Here is a 17,735-nt window from a genome sequence, read left to right as displayed (position 1 = left end):
TCCAGCACCTTAAGTACTACACCAAACTCAACTATTCAATGACAACACGTAGGAACATTTTTGGGCAAGAATTTATTTTCAGTGTAGCAGCTTAACACAGAAATATTTGGTCATATTTTTAATGCTGAACAAATTCATAATCATCAGTGATTTCAGTTTTGTGAGGAATCTGCACATGAATTTCCTCATCATTTTGCTAAAATTATTTGTTTAGGACTTCACAGTTGCCCTAAGGAAAGAGGCACAAACAAAATAAGCTGAATAAAGATTTCAGAGAAGCCGATGCTTCGTTACATTCGCCAATCATATTCTCAAATAATAAAAGGCTTTAGATTATAATGAGCAACTCACAGTGACAGCACAATGCAAATAGGTATTTTGGCCAGCAGCACAATAAATAGTAGGCATTTTTAGTATTAGAACTCTTTTAAAAGGCACATTTCTTAGATAATTTCAAAACGTGGCTTCTGTGTTTGCAAATAAACATAAGCTTTCAGTAAAAAATTTTTTTTTTTATGTGCTTTACCAGCAACTGTGTTGGAAGACTCATTTCAAATCCTATAATTCAACAGCTCTGAAGGCACCAGGCACACCCTCTGGGTGAGTAATTTGCTCAAGGGAGACGGTGTGAATAGTCCTTGGCCCATTAAGGCTGCAGGGTTCAAAACATCGATTCCAGAACTACTATATCAGTTGTAAAACTTTAAAAATATTGTTGTGGTAATAGTATTTTAAAACCACCCAAGCTGTAGGAACGTGTGTTCAAATGATCATGGCTAAATCAGCAACCCTAAATGCCCTTGAGCCTGTCTTTTTAGGTAGGCTTCATGTCTGAATAAACAAGCATAGAATGGGACTGTGGTGCTTTACAAAATAATGGCTCCTGAGTGAAGGCTCTGATCATAATCACAGCTAACCAAAAATTCAGATTTCAGCGGGACTTAGCATGCCAGGAAACATTTTCAATTCAGGTGTAAGTCCAACACCTAGTTATGAATACAAAGGTACCCTTTTGGGTAGCCTTATATTTTTATGCCGGTATGTTCACAAATATCTTTCTTCCAGCTCTTGATTAGATAATGGGTGGGAGAGGATTAAAGGATTCTTCAGTTCCTATCATCACCACACATACCTACATCAGACAGGAGGTCCCATAAACACTATCTGTATACAGTCAGTCAATCTGCATAATAGTGGCTGGACTAAAGTTTACATTCATCTGCACATGCAAACCAGGCTGTTTTCAAGGAACATTTTGCTCAATTGCTCCAAAAGGTCAGAATGAAATGCATGCAGAAACCATTGTATACACACATTCAGATACTTGTCTTCTTTTCCAAGGAAGTTCCTGCAGTACTGGCCCAGTAAGTCATTTTTGAACTGGAGTCCTGGGACACTTAACTATTCAGTGATGAAAGAGGCATCTGCCAAGCACTGAACACATCACATGCTGTTAGGTATTCTGGGTGGGAATTAATTCTCAGCAGGTATCTTATACCGATACTGCTCCAGAGCAAATTAACAATTGTAAAAAGTGGAATTTTTATTTCACTGTTTACTTAAAGATACTTGTAGCTCACTTAATGCTCTCCACTGTTGTTTCATTCATGAAAAATCACGTTATAAAGTTGGTATGCAAGATTTTAAGAGATTGTTACAATTAAACACACATGAAATCTTCAAAATCCTGTTTAATTTTTTTTTACAAAAAATGTTCACTCTTATTTTTTCCCCCCAGATATGGTTAATAAGAAATTGTTTTTTCTGTTTCTATTCAAATCCATCATCATTAATATTCAAATCTCGTGATTCTCCATGGTTCAAAACAAAGAAATCTTCCATTTGCAATCCATATCTGTCAAGAGCTTCCTTCAGTTTAGCAGGTGGATCTAAGTAGAACTGTGAAGAAAACAGGAAATGCCAGTTTAGACATAGATTAAGCTCTGAGTTGAGTACAGCAACTGAGCTGGTTCCTGTTACAAATTTAAGGGAAAAGGCTGGCTTTCCTGGAATCAAGATTTATTCTCCCCATGAAACAAAATCTGCTACCACCTTTTAATGTAGTTCCCTCTGATGCAACTGATTTCCTTATGCTTCTGTGGTAATTGGTATTTGCAAACTACAAATTGGACTACCTACATAGCAGCAGCAGCTAGCCATCCTTGGCTGATCTTAAAAAAGCTAAGCAGGGTGAGACCTGATTAGACCTTGGAGGGGAAACTACCAAGAAATCTCAGGGCTGTGGACTAGATAGGGGCATCAAAATATATCCCCAGAAGGGACAAGGAAACCGCTGCCATGCTATTGCTAAGAAAAATGCACAAACCTGTCCATGAAGTTACCAGTCACGGTTGATGTGAGGACTTTACCTTTACCATCCATCTTTTCCTGTTCTTGAAGGACCAATTAAAAATAGCTGAATCCAGATAATACATTTTATTTATTCCACCTAACACTTTCCATTAAGACAAGGTATGGAAGTTATTCATCATTCTATCCTAACAACCTTATGAAGAATGCCAGGTTGAAAGAATGAGTGCTCCAGTGAGTGACATACAGTATTTAGATATGGATATGAATCTAATCTTCAACACAGGGCTCTCTACAAGTGGTTCTACCCGGTACCCTCATCTTTATGGTCTACAATTACCATAATCCTTGTTAGGCATAGGTTGGGGAAAACTGGCAAATACATGCAATGGGTTCTCTGGCCTATACTTGGCCTTTGGAACACTTCTTTGGAACATATTTCCTGGGGAATGAAAAGCAAGAAAAAAGATCTTAATGGTGCAAATAAAATCCAGAAGTCGAGAGAGGCAGCACAAAAAAGAACAGAGAGGTAGGGCCTGAAGCTAATGGTTGATTCACCAGGACATTTTATAAATATAAACATTATACCTATCGGAATCAATTAGAAAGCGAAAGCTCAGTTCCAGTGATTACATTGACACATCATTTTTTTCTTTTGGCTACAATACAGGGACATTTTTTCCAACTTCCCAGTCTAGTCCACAGCACTGGGATTTCTGGTGGACTAACCAAGTCCAACCCTGCTTAGTTTTATTTGTGATCAGGTAAGCACTGACACTGATACATGGCAATGAGTTCTTGATACATTACATAATATCAGTGAGAAAATGTCCTTAGTAATCTAGAGAGTTGGAGCTGTACATTGTATTACTGCTGAATTCATCAGGACCTCAGCTGTCTAAAGGCTTAATTCTAGCACATACTCATTTACATAAAATGAATGACAGAAGTGGTCAGAATTAAAAATGGCTTGCATCCATAAACCACTCAAACTTGCATAACAAAGTCAGCAGCTTAATCTTAAAATGACGACGCAGCACATCTCAAGCCCTGACAATCTGATGCTCCAACAACTGTGTCAGCATCATTTTGGTTTCATCCATAATGCAAGTCCTGCAGGCAGAAAGTCTGACACAAACACCCTTGAACGTATGAGCATGCTATTCGAGATGGCTTTTTTTCCTGAATCGTATTTAAAATGTAAGACTATACAGACTTTATTTTATACCCACTGATTCACAAATAATGCAGTGCTGGCCACAGGTACTTCTGGCAGCTTAGGAGGGTATTCTAATGGCAGAGGTGTCTGCAGAATCCCGCAGTTCTGTGCTGTAAGCTGTATTCTGCTCCATCCCTTTTGTACATGTGTGTGATGCACATAGAAAAGGGGCAGAGCTTGCATCACATCAATTCCACTTCCATCAGGCTAGACTGCTGATTATAGCCAATGTGGGGGGTGGGGTCAAGTTACAGGTAGTCCTTGACTTACAACCACAGTTCGGACTAGAACTTCCATTGCTAAGCAAGGTGGTTGTTAAGTGAGCCATGCTCGATTTTAAGACCTTTTTTTGCTGCGGTCCTTAAGTGAATTACCATGGTCATTAAGCAAATCTGGCCTCCCCCTTTGACTTCGCTTGTTGGAAGCCAGCTGGGAAGGTCACAAATGGCAATCGTGTACAGTGAAGAATTGGATTATTAAACTGATGGAACTGGCCCAAATGGCCAAGTTAACAGCGTTGATAGAAAATACAATTTCTGGATTTGTTCCTACTTGGCAACCTCTTTTAGACTATTCGCTTGAGTCAGAAAAAAATGAAGCTTTAATCCTGGGTTTTGATGATTAAAAGGTTCTATTTTATAGAAATGATGTTACTAAGGTTTAACTAATGGTAAGAGATTCTATTTGTAACTGCATTTATATCTGTATTGGAGAAGGTCGGAAGTCACTTTCCTTTTCTATCCCTTTCTAACTTTGCACTTTTATAGTTTCTCTTTTTTCTTTAGATCTATACTCTGTCTTTCCTATACTCTATTTTGTATTTTAACTATGATCTGAAAAACAATAAAGTTCTTTCAAAATACAAATGGCGATCATGTGATCCTGTAATGCTGCAACCATCGTAAGTATGAGACAGTTGCCAAGTGCCTGAATTTTGATCACATGACTGCAGGGATGGTGCGATGGTCATAAGTGAGAGGACCAGTTGCAAGTCACTTTTCCAGAGCCATTGTAACTTTGAATGGTTGCTAAACAAATGGTAATAAGTCGAGGACTACCTATATTTGGAGGACGACTGTTGTTCATAAAAGTTTGTCTGCAATCTGAAATTCATTTCTGAAACTGTCTTAAGTGCTCACCTGTGAAAACAATTCAGTTGACATGCAGAAGTTATTTTGGGATTGCGAATGCAGCTTGGTAGAATTTTGTTTAACAGGAGTTTAACGGAGTTTAACAAGATCCAACTTTAAAAGGTTACACAGGCCCTGAAAAAATACTTGTTTACTGCTTTTAGGATTTTATGTTTGAGTTGCTGTTATGGAGATTTTGTAATATGTGAGCAACAGTTATTGAAAGCAGCATTTCAATGTTATTCTGGCTATCACTATTTCATTTTACTGTAACCGTAATCTCAATTATATTTTTACAATGTTACAATTTTTAAAATATTTCCATTGGCATAAGCCACCTTGTAGGATTCCAAATTATTTATTTCTATCCCTCCTTTATTATTTTTATAAATAACTCAAGGCGGCGAACATTCCTAGTACTCCTTCCTCCTCCTATTTTCCCCACAACAACAACCCTGTGAGGTGAGTTGGGCTGAGAGAGAGTGACTGGCCCAAGGTCACCCAGCCGGCCTTCATGCCTAAGGCGGGACTAGAACTCTCAATCAATCCTGAAAGCAATTCAAAAAGAGGAAAGGGTCTAAACATCCATGATGGGATGAACAAATGAGGTTTTGTTTGGGAGTAATTTTCAAGCATCTATTATTAGATGCTGGAATTCCATCCATGTGGATTTAAAATAGTATCAAAGTACTGAACAGCCTTCTAAGTATAGTCTAACTAACAAAAGCAGCGGTCCTTGGTAGTAAGATATGCAACCAATAATTGTCCCCCTCCACAAATCATTGGATGCAAATCCTAGCATTCCTACAAATGTTGCTGCTTATTTTTCTAGGACTGGGAAAATTATGAAATACATGTGAAATTATCCCAGTAAAGTTGCTCTTGAGTCCCGCTTGACTCTGGGTGATTTTATGGGCGAATCCGTGCAGTTTCCTTGGTAACAACCTTGAAGTGATTTCCTATTGGCCTTCTTCTGGGATGAACCATTTCCCCCTACAGCCTTGGGTTCCCAGTCACTTCCCATTTAAATACTATCCAGATCTGCTTAGCTTCCAAGTTCAGCCAAAGTCAGCAGTTGCTATTATAGAAATTGTGTTTAATTAACATACTTTCAAATATACTTACATTTTAATTAATTCAAATCAGGTTCTTGTCCTGGCCTTGCATACTGTTTGGAGAGCAGTTCCCAATATGCTACTCAAAGGTCAATATGGCACTCAGCCCCCGAAAGTTTTGCGTGCCTGTTACCCGAGGCAGGGGTAGAGGGATAATTTTACTACATATATGCATGATGGGAGTGAAGGTGTTCCTCAAGCAAGGGTACCCCCCAATTATTTTGCCTGTGATTCCAACACAAGGGCATTCATTCAGGCTTCACACAATGTATTTTGGTCATTTTTCTTGAATAACTTCAGGATACTTACAAGTAAGTACACTTTTGTGAGGAAAAACAACAAAACTGAGTTCATGTAGGATTACTTAGAAAAACAAAAACTGGTTCTGAAAGAGGGGATTAGCTATATAAAGACTTCTCTAAAGATGACAGAGCTAAGTATAGACCAGTGTCTTCATGCAGCATTATTATTATTACCAAAATAAACACAGGGAGAACATTGGAGTGGGCAGGCAATAAATTTAAATAAATAAATAAAACTGCCAGCCCATTAAAATCTCAAATCATTTAAAAATGTTTGGGTTTTGTGGGAGGGGGGTTGAACTGTCAAAATGTAATTGTAATTTAAAAGATTACAATTACATTTTGACAGTTTAGTTACAAAAAATTAAAAGAAATATATTGGAGTCCAAATGTTGTATCTGAAATCCTTTGCTAGTGTAGCCATAGCCGTTCTACAATTCAAAACTTCAAGACAAGATCTGCAATATTCTGTTTATTAATATATACCTCCCTCCATTTTGTAGGCATAGTGATTATTAACAGTCTGTGGGACTTTCTCAACCAGTGTAGGACTAATTTACTACCGTCATGCCCACTTTTATCTGTTTTATTCTGTGTCTGACTGAGAGCCAAATGGCAGTAGTAAAGGTCTGATTTGATTTCAAAACCCTATTTTCAATCTCTATCAAAAATAAATGACTGTATTGCTTCTGTCCATCAGCTGTGATTAAGCAACCTAATCATACCCTGTGCATTATTCATCCTCAAAGCAGATAGATCAGTGAATAATTGTGAATTTTCAAGATCATGGATGGAAAATATCTGGCCTTCCAGATATTGTACAATTCCCAATTGAGCTAACCAGCATGGTGATGTGAGATGATGTAATCTAGTAACATTTGGAAGGCTATTGCACCTTCTTCCTTAAGAAACACAAACTAAGGATTATGACAAGAGCCAGTTCGGCCTAGTGGTTAAGGCACTTGGCTAGAAACCAGGAGCTGGAGAGTTCTAGTCCCGCCTTAGGCATGAAGGCCAGCTGGATGACCTTGAGCCAGTCCCCCTCTCTCAGTCCAACTCACCTCACAGGGTGGTGGTTGTGGGGAAAATAGGAGGAAGGAGGAGTATTAGGTATTTTCCCGCCTTGAGTTATTTATAAAAATAATAAAGTCAGGATAGGATAGGATAGGATAGGATAGGATAGGATAGGATAGGATAGGATAGGATAGGATAGGATTATCTAGAGACACTAGAGATGGAATTCTCTTTAGCTGGTTAATTCTTATAACTTTTGGAGTTTAAGTGAAATGTGATAATGATTTTCATGAGATGCGACCTATGGCTCTCCCATAAGCACCTATGGCTCTCCCATAACCATACAGTATGGTTCTACATGCTTCCATTTTAAATCAAACATCTTCAGGTTGCATCAGTTATGAGCTATACATACCTCATTTGCTAAAGCAAACGTTCCCCAGTGAATTCCCACAGACTTCTTTGCTTGTACATCAATGTGAATCCTTACTGCTTCTTCAGGATCCACGTGTTGGTATTTCATAAACCACCTATCCAAAAAGAAAGAAAAATTTCCTTGAAGGTTACATTGAAAATTTTGTTTCCTAATTGTATTTTTACAAAATTTACGACTTAATTACAACTTTTCTCTGGAAAATGTAAATCTCCCAGTTGTCCCTTTCATTTTGTATTCCTGTAGAAGATTTTACTGCCTACTCCCATGCTGCTAAGAATAGTTACCTATTCATCTGTTAAGCAGCCTCTCCAGCTAAAAGCTTCCATAAATTCCATGCCTTTTGCAAAATACCACATAGATTACATCTACTTCCACGGCACTGTCTGCTCTCCAGCCCTCCGTTGTTCAACAGAAACTAGCCTTACCTCCTGCCTCTCTTTAGTTCAGCCTTCCTCAATTTGGCACCCTCAAAATGGGTTGGGACCGTTGCTCCCAGAATTTGACCGCCTCAAGCTGTCTAAAGGGCACCAAGTTGGACAAGGCTGCTTTAGATTGTGAGCTTTCATTGAAAGGGCCATGATGGTTCCTAGATTTCATGTAACCAGCATATCTATGGCCCTATCTAAAAACAGGAGTAGGTTCACACTTTGACCTACATGCTCTAGCTATCGTACCTTGGTTCATATGCTCCAATGGGAATCGCTGCAAGATCAAAAGGTCCAAATCGCTTTCCTATTTCCTCAAAGGCAACACAATAACCAGTATCTCCAGCAAAAAAAAAACGGTTCCAGGGTCCCAGAACAGACCAGCTTCCCCACAGAACTTTGTTGTCATCTGTTGTAGTCCTTTTGGACCAGTGTTGAGTAGGAGTAAAAACGAATGTAACTGCATCATGACCAGGAACACAGTTTTCTCCCCACCAGTCCAGTTCAATTACATTCTCACAACCATATTTCTGCATCCAGTCTAAAAGTCCCAGCGGCACAAACCATCTCAATTCACTGCCAAAGCGTGCATTTAAACTTATTACAGTGTGATAGTCCAAATGATCATAATGGGTATGGCTGATCAACACCGCGTCTATTTTGGGCAGTTCATCAACTGTACATGGAGGACCTCGGAAACGTTTAGGACCTGCAAACTGTACTGGGGAAGCCCGCTGGCTGAAGATGGGATCGGTAATAAATGTAAGTTCATCCATTTCCACCATCAGCGATGCATGTCCAAGCCAAGTTACTCGCATACCAGCTCCAGTTCTTCCAACTAGTTCAGGGTTTTGGACAAAATAAGGTGTTAACACCGGAAGCTCTCTCTCAAGGTCCTAGCAACAGAAAAACAGCAAAGACAAAATCAGAAAACACATCCTATTTCCAAGCAACAAGTATTACCTGTCTTTTCAGGCCTTCATCCAGTGAGGTTATTCAACCAATCTGTACTTTCAGGCTGTAATTTTAAAGCTCATCGGATAAACACATTCCAATGCTTATGTGGACCAACGTTGCTCATGTACATCAGGTTTGTCCATGGCACCTCAGCCTTCATGTATGGGACAGTTTCTAAGGGTAACTCGGTAATGGTAGATACCTACAATCTGCATCCCTGTAATCTTGTAGAGATTTGTCAATGGAGCTGGTGCATTTCAAGAGAATGGGTTCCCCAGGACATTCAAACAAATCAGTCAGGGCAAAGAGGAAAGATGCAAACACACAACAATTCCAGCCAGTCGCTATGACTATGACCAGCTGCAGTACAAAACATTTCTTTAGGCTTCATACAGCATATCAAGAAACTTCAGTACGAACCAAACAATTCTGTGTATCTCTATTCAGAAGTAAATACTGCTCTGTTGAAAACAAGTGCACTCTAAAGAGTGTTTTCCAAGATGTGAAATTCAGTTTAGAATAAATTTTGAATAATGGGATAATCAATACAGCTAAAGCAAGAACTACAATAGTCTATAAAGCACAACTGTCCAAAAACAGGAATCTCATTTCTGAACTGTTGTAATAAAGCCACTAAATAAACAGGGATAAGAATTAACTGGCATCATATTGTTGTTCCATATTCACCCTCAGCTTCAAGTATATAATTAATGTCTCATCACAGTTGTGATTTTGGTTGTTGCTAAGCCAAACTGATACAGTTGATTTTATTTATTTTTTGCTTTATGGCATTAAATCAAACGCCCTTACTGAAAACTGCAACCACAAAAAAGATCTGTATAGCATTGATTTACTTCTCTTGATCCCCAAATAAGTTTCATTTGAAGGATCACAAAAAAAAAACACCTATCAATCAATCAATCAATTTTATTTCGGTCATAGACCAGCATACAGACACACACACAAAAAACCTATTTGTGGATCAATAAATAAAATGGTTTGTATGTTTAACTTTCACTTAGTTTAACTGCAGCCACTTCCTTCTTGCATGAATGTTGAGGCAAATTTGCTGATGCTATACACAGGTACAGGGCAATATTTTTATTGTAAACTGCCCAGAGTCCCTCCTCAGGGGGGAGATGTGCGGTGATAAAAATAAAAAAATAAAATAAATAAAATAATTCACAGATGCAAAAGGTGAACAGGAGCTGTACAAGAAATAGGATGCATCTAGAATCTAAGAGATGGGCGGTGATAAAAATTTGATAAATAAATAAATTCACAGATGCAAAAGCTGAACAGGAGCTGTACAAGAAATAGGATGCATCTAAAATCTAAATATAAAGTCTAAAGACAAAGAAGGCATGTGTGGTTGGTTGCAAAATAGAGAGAAAAGAAAGCAATACCTGACATTTGGACAATAGCTAAGTAGGCATCAGAGAGGAGACCTTAAGAAAACTTAAATGTAGATTTAAATATATTCTTATTTGAATAAATTAAAAAATAATGTGATTTGCTGCCCCTGTAGGATTACAGATTGGTTAATGCTCCAACTTTTCAGCTGATTCACAAGCACACAGGACCCTCCGTCACTGACTTTCTAAACCTTTCTAGCTGCTTTTCCAGTTCATACTGCTTGTCACAAAACATCAGCTTATTCCCATAAACATAAATTTGCCTTTTTTTTTTTAATTTCAGCCACGGAAAGTCATTTAAAAGTCCCGAATAGAGCTGAAAATATACGTACAGTATCTTTCAGACAAGTATCATTTTAACAGAAAGTACTGAAAGATTACACATGTTAGATTGCTGGTTGCCACAGCAGATTAAAGTGCCCATTTTCCTATTAAAGTTAAGGAATTCAAAGAGACATGGAACAAAATTATAATAAAACAAGTTATGAACCTTAAGGCATTTTCTGAGGCTAATCTGCTTTTTAATATGATTAACTCCACAATTATCTTCCCTTTGTTAAAATGCTGAACAGATTTCACAGATCAAGAAGGCACATCAAAACTTCCCTGGCCTGCGTAGTAAAAAATATTTTACATCCAGCCTAGCATATATGTGAACACATTCAACCGTATTCCTATGACCATTTTATTTTTGCCACAGAACTGTTCTATTCAATATTCAATTAATATTCCCTCCAGATACAGAAGAACAAATATGCAGGATGTCCTTTACAAGCAACAACATAACATGAATTAAATCAAAAGTTCTCATGCAGTTGCATTTTACTGTAAACTTTTTGAGCAAAAACTCAGACACAAACAATAAAGCAGTTAATCTTTTAGTCTGCCTTGGTATTAGCTCAGCTGGACAAATATGTCAGTCTACCTACAAACAACCAGCTTGAGTGCTAGAGCAGTGACAGATGTTTCAAAGCTGGAAGCATTAGCAAATTGACCACAGAAACAGCTGTTTGCAGGAAATGTGTGTACTGCTACATTTATGTGCACAAACAAAACCCGATGGGAAAAAAGTCTGTTTTAATTTAGGGGACAAGGGAAGGAAAAAGGCAGATTGCAGGGGGGAAAATAAAGCTAAGGTAAAGGTAAAGGTTTCCCTTGACGTAAAGTCCAGTCGAATCCGACTCTAGGGGGCGGTGCTCATCTCCGTTTCTAAGCCTTGGAGCCGGCGTTGTCATAGACACTTCCGGGTCATGTGGCCAGCATGACGACTCGGAACGCCGTTACCTTCCCGCCGAAGCGGTACCTATTGATCTACTCACATTTGCATGTTTTCGAACTGCTAGGTGAGCAGGAGCTGGGATTAACAACGGGAGCTCACCCCGCTGCGCGGTTTCGAACCGCCGACCTTCTGATCGACAGCTCAGCGGTTTAACCCGCAGCGTTAGCAAATTAACATCCAGTTTGGAACTTACAGCATAGCATTTATTTCCCCCAAATCGAACAAGGATCCTGCTGATAGCAGTATCTTTAGAAGGTATCCCTGGAGCACTGGGGGTGGGGGGTGGGGAGGCAAAATGACAAAAGCAGCGTCACACAATAAGCTCCATCCCTTTTGTACATGCGGCATGATGCTGCCCACATGTACAAAATGATGAAAGCAGTGGCACAATGTTGCATTTGTCATTTTGACAAAAGCAGCAAAATCCAATATATGTCCCTATATCCCTACGGTGAGAAACACTCCAAAAAACGTGTATATCAAAACTTGTATTCTGATTTAAGGTGGTTTGGTTAGGCTGGTTTCCTAGCACAGAGTCACCCTCTCCCGAAGAATATCCACTGAAGATTGTATGAAAAGGATGCTGAGAAAGAAACCTGGCAAAGTGCCTGTGTGCAGATCTTTGCCATGTCACAGATCTTTCTTGTTTTTCATCTGCCCTCAGTAGCAGCAAAACATAGCTCTTGCTCATGGGTGAAGTTTAAGAAGTCAGAATAAAGAAATCACTTATCAGGCAGGGCAAATGCATCTCTTTTTCTGGAATTATTCGTCCTTGGAATGGGAAAGTTTGTTCCCCTGCCTCTAAAAAAAGGGGTCCCTGATTGCAGCCTTTCTTACTTTTCTCCAAAGCACAAACCATTGACTTTTATGGCAAAAGTGAATCCAGCCCATATAGAGAGAGGAAGTACTCGGCTGCAGACTAGCCAATTCTTTGCAAAGGGAGCAGAAAGAAAAAATGGTTTTATAAAAGTACTGGCTTACACAGAACAATTTGTGGAAGACAAGCGTCTTGACACGACTGTCATTATAACTGCAGGATCTTATGTGACCTGTTATGATTGCATGGAAGGTCTATAGGCCACGATGAGCAACGATCAAGGAAAGCCAATGGTGATGTGGAGATTCTCTTCATGGATTGCATCAATCCCCTTTGAGTGCTCAGCAGTAGCAGCACCTGGCTGACTCTGCATGGGCTTGAAAGCCAAGCATGTTTGGGTCTAGTTAGAACCTGCATTAGGGGACCGCACAGAATACCAGCATTGTAAGCTCAGTTGGAAAGAAGACAGTGACAAACCACGCCCATATCATTGCCAAAAAAAATGGAACAAAGGAGTGGAACTCAACTCAAAGAAAACCTATTTTTCTTTGCAGGGGCTGTATTCCTTACAATTCCTTTACTCCACAGTAAGAAAATGTTCCCAGAAACTATCTTGTCTTTGACAGGCCTGGCATCAACTTTAACAACTCCAAGGAAACTCCGCTATAAACATATGAACCCTTCTTCACCTCTCCTTTGATATCACCCGCTTTCGTAGGCATGACTGCTGGCATGTTGCTTGCGCAGGGGACCTTTCACCTTCAGGCAACTCTAAAGAATTTTCTCCCTTCAAATAGGCCTGGGCTAATCTGGATGCCTGAATATGCTTGCAGCATAAGCAGTAGAGGGTTTTACTTAGAGAAATCTGGTAGCAGCTTAAAAACTAGGAATTTATGCAATAATACATTTGTTAGTCTTTAAGATGCCACAAAGCTCTTTCTTGTCCTGCTGCAAAAGACTAAGACTGTTATTCCTTTGTAATTTTATTGAAACAACACAGAGACTAATCTGGACCACCAACAATTGCCCCCATAGTTCTGTTCCCAGGACCAATTATAAAAGTTATTTTATTTCTTTATTAAATTTAGCCATTGCCCATCTCCCCACAAAGGGGGATTCTGGGCAGTTTACGAAGATCTCAATATTAAATATCTCAACATTAATTTAAAGCTCAGTATTAAATATCTGAGCACTGCATCAATTACTAAAGGAACACAATTATAAATACAACATTTCCTTTTAGAATGCTTAAAAGTGGAGGACCAATCCTTTCTTTCCACTACTTCTGTTTTCTTTGGAAAATATGAAGTAACTGAAAATGGATGTTCATTGATTGTGTTCTTCACATGCTAGAAATTATCTGTGACACTGAACACTATATACTGGTGAAGCAGCCCCAAGTCAATGGTGCTAATACTTGAAAAGATTACATTCTTATTAACTATATTAGATTGAAAGACTGAAATAGAATATATTATTTATACTATAGTCTCAATCTGAAGAAATTTATGCTTTAGATTCTACTGAAATCAAGAGCATAAGTCAGCTCTGACAAACTCTCTCTTGACTGATGCCAGCCTCTTGGATTCCAAAGCTACAAGATAAGGTGCCAGCATACCAAAGAGGAAAAATATAAACCAAGTATGTGTTGGACTGCACTATAAATTCTTTAGAAAAAAGTGTATTTGCTGAGTATATTTACATATTATGCTGGATTAGGATTATTTGTTGCATTCACACTTAACAATATCTATGTCTACTTCACGTGTGAAATTATTTTAGGGTGCTATTATATTTGATAATTAAATATTGTCAAAGTCCATTTATTTGCATACTGTATTTTGCATAAATTCAAGTACAATAACTATGAATATATTTACCTGTTTTGAAGATGGGACTTTGCTGTTGTCTTTTTCTGTAAGAGCCCACTTCAAAATATTTGGGAAGGATGGTGATTTCCATGTTGGCCAGGGGTTGATAAACCTCCCATCTTTACCTTTCTTTGATTTTGTTACATCTTCCTCCAACCGATAATCCAATCTGAAGCTTTTTCTAGATGTCCTGGAAGAATTGCTGCCTCGAGAACCTTGACTTGAATTCTGACGTTTTCTTACTTCTTCTTCCAAGTTTTGATTGCAAGGCTGTTCTTCATCCATTTCATTTGGTGACAAACTAGGAAAAAGAAAAGTTAATTCTTTTTCTTAACTGGAACATTTAAGGAGGGAAAAAACATCCCCAACACTCTAAAAACCATCTCCCCTCAATAAATCTCCAAACTCCTCCATTCTTCCATGCAAAGAATGTTTAAGAACATGTCTTAGCATGCAGATATTATTATTTCTTTAACAAACAGAGAAGAAGCTTATTCTGGGCCATGCAGAAGTGTCAGCCTTTCATGTTGCTGCATTCCAGAAAGAGAAGCATTATCTCTGGCTGAATAACCAGCTATTTGTGAAGTTGACAATCACTATTTTATAAGCAGCTAATAGAAATAGCTCCGTAGAGATACATAGGATGCTATTTGGCAATCCTATGCATTTTTATTTGTAATAGTAATTGGAGACCTATGGGGGATGGGGAACCATAGATGAAGGGAAAGAGAAATAAGCTTCTGAAGAAATATGTCCTATAAAATCGATTTCCTGACAGGGTTCCTTAAATAGTGACAGGGTCCTCTCTCTCCCATTTTAGGGACAAGAAAGTAAGCCATGATAAAGCTATATTGCAGTGCTATTTAGCATGTAAAGAGTACTATTATCAAAAGGCATTATGTCTTGATCTTTCCACAGCAAGTAATATTGATGGTTCACAAAAAATCTCACATCCATAAACACTTTGCATTTGCTTCTTTTATCTCAGAGCTGAGATCTGATCCCAGAGTTAAAGAATTCTAGCTCAGCAGAGTTTGCACATCTTGGGATTAGTAAGTGTTTTCCAGCTGCTATACTCTGAACTTCTGTCAGAAGCCTGTGATGAAAAGGAACCCTTGGACCTCTGTTAGCATCACAACAAATGCTGGCCCAGTTGCTAATCCAGTTACTAAGAAATGAAAGGGCATCTGTAGTCCCCAGAGCTCTGCACAGTTGGAGCATTTCATGATTAGAACAGAGCATGATATATGCACATAGACATGTATATACAGATATACATACCTATGAGACAGGTACACTTTAAGCACTCAGACACATTAGAACCAAGTATTGAACTCGCACAGGCTAGAAAACCAAAGTCTTCACCAAGCTGACAAGAAGAGCTCATGCCTAGATTTTCCAATGTGGGGAAAATAACAGTTTTCATAGCAACCAGGAATGCAATCAGTGGTTAATTTATAAATAAGCTGCTAAGCATACACTATCTTTCCACATCTCCTAGTTAGAAGCTACCCACCTGGACTGAAGTACAACCATTGTTTACAATTTGCAAAATGTACTCGTATATTCAAGAGAGTGTCCTCCTCATCCATCCTGCCAACATTAATCTAAATCTCCTTTTTTATTGACCGAAAGCGCTCAGAGAAATCTGGACCTTTCTCCCTTGGCAGAAAATACTAGAAAATTCCACCTACCTAAACAGTATCTGATGAAGTGAGCTGTAACTCACAACAGCTTCCAGTAAAACTCGTTAGTCTGAAACGAAGCTACCAGACTCATTCTGATTTTTCACTATCATACACTAACATGGGTCTCCTCCTACAGCATCTACCTAAATAGCTAATCTCACTGAAGTTGAGGAATGCTGTTACTACTACTGGTTGATTAAGATCTTTGCTCTACTTACTAAAGTATTTATTTCCTATTATTATACAGCAATTTGGATAGCATATGGAACCAAGTAATTCCATCTGGCTGAACCAAAGAAAGATCAGGTCATTTCCACTGGTTTGGCAAGTGTACAGTTCACTTATTTTCTTCTTCTTTGCTTTTCGTGTGTGTCTGTGTGTGTGTGGTTTTTTCACATTATAAACCCTGCAGGCAAGAACCTCCTGAATTTTTGGCAGCCTCTCTTGAGGTCCTGTCACCGGAAAGCAGGACAAAATGCATTCACTATGAGCCATAATGGGATGCTTAAGAGCCTGAGAAATTTAACAGCCCTGGATAATAGATCCATAAATACATTGTAATCTGGCATCGTAATTCAGCATGAAAAAATATTTTCAAGTTCTTTTAATTCTCTGATATTTTCTCAACATTTTCTAATTGTTGATGGAATCATGAGAGTTAGGAGCAGCCACTGTTACAACCTAGACTGGGCCCTCTTATGAAGCAAATAGAAATAAATAGCACAAATGATGTTCAGCATCAGACTCAAGTGCCTTTTCTGATACTGTCCTACTGTAGAGTGGTGTGTTAACTAGACATCTAAAACCAATGGAGAGATCCAAAATATGGTCTTACATAAAATGCCCTCAGGATTTTGCTTGAACTCATATAACATCATGACATGTTTGTGAATCTTCAAATCTCAAGAGACATATGGACAGCACGGCATCAACAATAAGGCTTTAGCAAAAAGCCTGCTAAGTTTCAGAGGAGAAATAATCACAGAACCTTGAGATAAAAATGTTCTGTGTTTATGGCTGGCAAGTTCTATGAGAAGAAGGATGCTGGCTGGAATGTATGGCTCTCACATTTTGAGAGCATCAGTTGGCAAAAGCTGGCTTGGAAATTAGTGTGAGCAAACTAGATGATTGAGAATAGGAGAACAAAACAGGCTAAGAAAATAGATTTTTCTAAAGAACATAGTTTAATGTGCTGTATAAACAAAGGCTATCTAAAGTTGGTCATCAGGGAACAACAGGTAGGAAATATGAAGGAGTGAAAGAACCAAGAACAGCCAGAGACCACTTTCTAATTAATTTGAACTGCTTGATTTCAACTATTGCCAATAATTTTGGTTGCAGTTCTTTGCTTGAATTAAAGTTTAATTCTTTAATTTTTAAAATAATTTTTAAAAACCTAGTGGTTTGAAGTTTTGGAGCAAAATTCCTGAGCAACCTCAGGACAAGGTTCAGGACGTTCCTCCATTCAGGACATGGGTTTTTACGTTTCCAAAATGCCTTTAGTCTGCAGAGTCTTAATAAAATACACAAAAACATATTAAGTAGTGTTTCCTGGGCAAGATCCCAGGCACATACCCACAAGCAAGCTTTTATAGTCACCCAAAGAGTTACAGGTGGTACAAATGCATTGTCTAATACATGAATTATTCCATATCTGGTCATCTCTTCATTAATCTGGAAGTTCCCTGCTTATAGTTTATCTTACACATGTGGAACAAAGCATCCATTATGCCATGGCAACAATGGAATATTTACAG

At 38.5% G+C, this 17,735-nt stretch overlaps 1 protein-coding gene across 1 annotated transcript; it reads right to left on the bottom strand.

Moving 5' to 3' along the window:
* Positions 1-53: 53 nt before the first annotated feature.
* On the bottom strand, positions 54-14,877 carry NAPEPLD (N-acyl phosphatidylethanolamine phospholipase D). The gene is made up of 4 exons (XM_063308053.1): positions 14,300-14,877; positions 8,201-8,847; positions 7,506-7,620; positions 54-1,899 (listed from the first exon to the last, which is right to left on the bottom strand). The coding sequence occupies exons 1-4, from the start codon at positions 14,573-14,575 to the stop codon at positions 1,771-1,773; spliced, it is 1,167 nt and encodes a 388-aa protein (XP_063164123.1). The 5' UTR covers positions 14,576-14,877; the 3' UTR covers positions 54-1,770.
* Positions 14,878-17,735: the final 2,858 nt, after the last annotated feature.

The sequence above is a fragment of the Candoia aspera genome, chromosome 7, assembly GCF_035149785.1.
Source record: "Candoia aspera isolate rCanAsp1 chromosome 7, rCanAsp1.hap2, whole genome shotgun sequence".
Lineage (NCBI taxonomy): Eukaryota > Metazoa > Chordata > Lepidosauria > Squamata > Boidae > Candoia > Candoia aspera.
The sequence above is the reverse complement of the archived record's forward strand: the minus strand, read 5'-3'. Positions and strand labels throughout refer to the sequence as shown.